We start from the raw sequence: 5962 nt of genomic DNA on the forward strand, positions 1-5962 counted from the left end.
GACTTTACCCTTTATGCAGCAGAACCATGGCATCACCCTTAATGTTCAGTATTATCATGCCATTGGCGTTTTCCTAATGAATCTCTTTTAAAAAGTTAAGTACATCAAACAATCACCTTTTTTTTTTTTTTTTATAAATATGTCAGGTCTTGAACTGAATTCAGATGTTTTCCCCTGTATCAACCAGAAGATGACCAATTACCTGGAAAGACAAACAGCAAAAGCCAAATATTGATTTACCAATTAATATTTAAACCTTGCTCAATTTCTAAAATAAAACTGGCACTGCAGGGAAATTAGTAGTTATTAGCAGAAATCACAATATTTAAATCCACAGTTCATGGACGAGTGATATCCTATCCACCCAAGATGAAATGATTGTCCTGCATGTCCTGGGTAGGACCTGGGAGGAAATGGGCAGGAGAGAGGGCACAGAAATCAAGAGTCCACTGGAATCATGGCAGGGAAACAAGACAGTCCCCTGTTCACTCCTTCTTCTTCAGGCAGATCATTCTCCTGAATATGTCTTTGAACTTAGAATTACTCAAGATGATTATGACTGAATGGCCGGCTGGATATGCTGCCATGACTTCCTTCACCACAAAGAACTGATGACTTCTGTATGGAATTCTAAATGTCATATTTGCCATGAAGGCAGCAAAGTAAGAAACAAAGAAACAAAAGAATGTCACAACGGTTTTTAATGCATTTATGTGGGCTTCTGTTCTGGCATTTGACGGCTTCTGAGATCCACCTTGCATCCGGTACGTGTGCTTGTAAAGAGAAATGAATAACAGACAGGTGCACTTCACAAACACCATGAAGGGAAGTAGTAAGGTCAGGTTAACGAGGAGCAAGTCATTATTTTTCATTACCTTGACATCACTAATGTTTAGTTCTGTGTATCTCAGGACATACCCATCTTCAATTAAAGGGAAACCTACCTCGATACTCACAGTTGCAGTGCCCAAAGAGGCCATCAAGCTGCCCAGAAGCAGCCAAAATATGAGCTTTGAAATCCTGAATTTCAGCCAAAGAAACCAGGGCTTAGTGAAGCCTGAAATCTTGAGGCAGTAAAAGACAGAAAGACAGGTGGCAAACCAGAGGCCAATCGAGCTGAAGAACATCCAAATGAACATCATCTTTGAACCATAAATATTTTCCTCATATGCAAATGGGAAGAACACAGAGAAGAAACTCTGTGTCATCAGCATCATCTGCAGCCCGAGTCTGGACAGCCCCGTGCATATCAAGAGGATCTGCAGTATCAGCAGTTTTCTGCTCTTGGCCAAGTCATAGAAGTTCACAATGATAAGGAATCCATTCACTGTTGTCCCTAGGAGGAACTCTGCTGTCATGATGACCATGTGAAGAATAGCTAGGAAAGGGAAAGTCATGATGAATTTCAACGTTTCTCTGGATGACCTCAGACTCTTCCTCCTGAGGGTCTTGCATGCAGGAACCTAGAATCCTGAGAAACCTGGCTGGCTGCTGGCTCCTGGCATGTAGGAGAGGCTTATGCATGTTTTACTATAAGGAAGAAAATTAGATGACTTTTTGAATCGGGTGCTCATCATGTCAAACTAAGAATGCAAATCCAAACATTTGAATGATGGTTGATTCTTCCAATTATATCCTCAGAAAATAACTGCTATGCCTGAACTACTCTGTTTTCTAATTTTGTCTTGTTAAAAAAAAATCTGATTGTGAAGATGTTTCATTTCAACCACTGCCATTATGTTTTTGTCTTTCATTTTTTCCTAGTATCAAAGACAACAACTCTAGGATACATGCTTATTTCTCTTTATTGTAGCATTTATCCAATCTCAGATGTCATTGTTCCAGGATATATGGCTCTTTATCCAGCACACTTTTGACTCACACTATTTCTGGAATACTTTAATAAATTTTCTTCTCTTTATTCATGGATAGAACAGAGGAAGGAGTGGGGGGGGGTAAAACAACACCGAAGATGTTCGAAAAAAGTCATATGGAGACCTACTAGTTTATAAGCTTTCAAATATAGGTGCTTATGTATGTGCATATGTATGCGTGTACACAATGTGTATGTGTAGATATAGCTGAGTTTAAATGGATTTAACCCTACCCAGGGATAATGTTTCTCACAGAAGCCATAGGTTACAAAATAAAAAGCACCAGTTCCAGGTGTGGGTAACTTCCCTTGAGTTGTTTATCAGACAGACCACAGAAATCCACCAAACCACACACGTTACTGCTATTGCTTTTTGTTGCCCACCAGAGCTTGAGGGTAAGATCCTGTTGCTGAAGACAGCACACACTTTGGTCACAGGATTTGGAGAGATCAAGCTGGTGCTGATCTGGAAGCTTTGTGTGTGCTGGCTAGCTTTTATAGTATTGGAAGCTGCTATGCAGGCTACTGGGGGAAAAGAGTCATTATTGATCTACCTCAGTTGTGAACCCTGTGAACTACAATAAGGACTGGCCTGGCAAGACATGCCCATACGTGCAAAAATGTCTTGCATGCCATAGGAATAATCAATCACTTCCTCATGAAATTTAAGATGCACACCACAGGAGGGAACTTAGTATAAATCTGACCAAGAACCTGTGACTAGGGAGCTCATAAGCTCTACGGGTGAGTCTACTATTATTATTTTGCTAAATGGACATAGCATCAAACTGCTTTTGAAATATGTACTTTACTTCAATACCCACAGATTTGTGCAGCTTCATCAGAGAAGCTTTTTTTGTGTGTGGGCATTGGACTGTAGTTAAAACACAGACACACAGCCGGGTGGTGGTGGCACATGCCTTTAATCCCAGCACTCAGGAGGCAGAGCCAGGTAGATCTCTGTGAGTTCGAGGCCAACCTGGTCTACAAAGCAAGTTCCAGGAAAGGCACAAAACTACAATGAGAAACCCTGTCTCCAAAAAAACAAAACAAAACAAAAACACAGACACACAACTGGTCAAAGTGTTGAGATCAAGTGTCTGTGGAGTGCTCATCCGTAAATTGGACATTCCCACTGGATATGTTACATTCCCTTCCCACTTTCTAGGCTTGAGTAATAGAAGAGGCAAAATGATTATGAGAGCCAGAGTCAGGGAGTGTCAGTGTCTTCTGGATGTGACAAGACAATTGTACTCATGAACTCACAGCAGCTTGGCCACTTCTGGGTACCAATACAAGAGTTGCACAGCATTGAGCCAGTCAACATTGCAGCATGGAGGTAGGAGGAGGGTATGCAACCCTCCTCTGGCTGACGAGCTCTTGAGAGCTGATGGTTACTAGGGGAGAGAGGATCAGGTTTCTTTAGGTCTATGGTCCCTGGTAGGTTGACCAGACTGGCCCCACACTCATGCATTTGGAGTCAGTAGGTTATGAAAACACAAAAAAAGCATGAAGTTAGGAAATGTAAATGGGGGAGATGCTCAGGAGAGCTCAGGGGATGAGAGGTGAATGTGACAGAAATATATAATTTACATGTATGAAAGTCTCAAAGAATACATTAAAAATATTATATTAAAACAACAAAATAAAACAAAAGGTTCCCTTCCTGGAGCCCAACTTTCACTTAGGAGAATTAATTGCTGCATTAGACTTCAAAAGCAATTTCTGGGATATAGTGCTTTAAAAACAAAAGCCACACCATTCCCTAAAACATACCATGTTTTCATTGCCTTTGTGTTGGTAGAATGTTGACTTTGGAAACATAGTAACAGGTGATCCTGCCATACAAAATAGAAGGTTCAGAAATGTTTAACAGTCAGCCCGGGTCATAGGTCATAATCACTATGTTAAAATAAGCTCCCTCTCTGGGTCAAGAAGAGGTATGCATATACCCTGTTCAACTCACACCACATGCAAAATGTATAAACTATTACTATATAAGATGTCATGAATCCTGGATAAGTCACAGCAGATGTGACAAATATTAGTTGCTATAAACATTAAATATCTTTGTAATATACTTTAACATATATGTATGTATATGTATACACAGATATTGTAAAAAATTATATTCTATGACAAGAATAATATATGTTAATATATAATATATAAGATGTAATTATATATCGATATAGAACATATATATTAATATAGTATTACTTATTATATTAATATATTATTTATACAATATTATTGTTGAAACACAAACCATGAAGAAATAATTTCTACAGGAAGTTAGAAAGAGAAATATGTAAAAAACTAAAAAAACAAAAGGCAAACAAGTGGATTTACCATCCACTCTTCTTGCTGATTATGGTTTCAGAAAATCAGAATCTGCTACCAAATGCCACCTACTACCTCCTGAAAGCAAACGTCACCACTCTGCGCAGTATTCCTCGGCAAGTGCTAGACCCTGTCAATCTTCCACATGTCACACATCACCAAGATGTTGAAGATCGAGTCCATCTCTGTTTCTTCGAAATTCCTGCTTTTGTGAACCAAATGATGAGCCAGGCTTTCATTCTTCCTGGCTTTTTGTCTTGGTGATTTTGTTTATAAACCACACAAAAAAATTGATATTTGCCTCCTGGAAACATTGCCACTTATAGGGCAGGTAATGAAACTTTAGCAGGATTCCAAACTCCTGGTGAGTAGCATAACCAGAGATGAAGGGAGGAAAGCTTGAAAGTTTACAGCTTAGCCTAAGTTAAGACTAAGCCATAAACATTATGTTTGAATGCTTACAGACCTGTACAGAATTCTTACTTAAAATAAAAATCCAATTTCAGTCATCAGTTTTTCAAATTTGTTTTAATAAATGATCTTGCTGAGCTAAAGGTTTTGAGCCAATGAGAGGCATCAGTTTGTATATAAATAAGCACCCAGATGATAGGCACATGACATGTTATAAATTATGTAATGCTGGACTAAAATCTTGGAATATATACTAACTCTTGGATATTTTATATTAAATCATGACATATTCAATGTGATTTAACTATACTGTTTGACCATACAACTATAATGAAAAATACATAATATGCTTCTATTTAATTTATATTTTAGTGCAGCAATGGAAATCTTTTTATGTGAAATATCTTTACCATAATAACCAGTGTTTGAGTATACAACAATCTACCTATTTTCTTCCCTATTCTCTAGTTGTCTGGTTATAGAGTCTTCTCTAAATTATTCTGGGACATTAGGATTAAAAAAAGATGGAGAAATACACAGACATTCTTGTTAACAAAATCATTAACATTGAAATAAATATAATTTTTTTCTGATGATCTTTGTGAACCTGCATTTTTATGCCTTCCTCAGAATGAATATGATTTTTTGAAGCTTCTTTAAATGCTACTTCTTAGACAAATACAGAATCTCTCAGCTAGAATTTATCTCCATTGAGTACTGAAGTGCTTTGAAATGTCTTGGCTGTGTTAGTTTCAACCCACCTTTGCCTTTGTCAGTCACATTGACACTGGTGTGGCTGCTTTCACAGACTGGGACTGATGATTCTGCTCTGAGATTTGAATTTACAGAACTTATTTCATTGTGAAATCCTGGATTCTGGCTCTCATTTGCCTCTTTAAATACACTATTTAATTGGAGGGAATGGTTGACTTTTGCAAGAACTGCTCTAAAAGTATAATTGACATTCAGCTCCAATTAGTTTGTATTTGCATTTGTGATTTTCCTGTCATATGTCTACTGGTTTGCATTTACCCAGTCCAACCCCATCTTGGAAATGGAGGCTTAGTGAAGAGCTTGCTCAGGCAGAGAGAAGGTTCATTGTGACTGAGACAGTCTTACCATGGACAACTCATTGGCACTTTCTGAGTTTAGAGAAAGGCAGTGATGAAGTGCTATTCAAATTAAGAAATGCCTAACATTTCTAATGTGACAGATTTCTTTTATGAAGACACTGGATATTTATAGCTAAATTTACTTTTCTAGTCTCAATAAATATAATTTCTTATAAATATTCACAAGGTTCTTAAGAATTGGTATATCCCTAGTGAAACTGTT

General features: G+C 37.8%; 1 protein-coding gene across 1 annotated transcript; it reads right to left on the reverse strand.

Annotated features, from left to right (window-relative positions):
• Positions 1-485: 485 nt before the first annotated feature.
• Positions 486-1525, reverse strand: LOC102923537 (taste receptor type 2 member 2-like). Its single transcript, XM_006984284.2, has one exon. It carries the CDS (start codon positions 1395-1397, stop codon positions 486-488), a length of 912 nt encoding a protein of 303 aa, XP_006984346.1. The 5' UTR covers positions 1398-1525.
• Between the last annotated feature and the right edge of the window lie 4437 nt (positions 1526-5962).

Source organism: Peromyscus maniculatus, chromosome 3 (genome assembly GCF_049852395.1).
Source record: "Peromyscus maniculatus bairdii isolate BWxNUB_F1_BW_parent chromosome 3, HU_Pman_BW_mat_3.1, whole genome shotgun sequence".
NCBI lineage: Eukaryota > Metazoa > Chordata > Mammalia > Rodentia > Cricetidae > Peromyscus > Peromyscus maniculatus.

What these genes read in the sequence shown, in the direction of transcription:
- LOC102923537 (XM_006984284.2), bottom strand. Translation starts at nt 1,397, where the DNA reads ATGACTTTCCCTTTCCTAGCTATTCTTCACATGGTCATCATGACAGCA.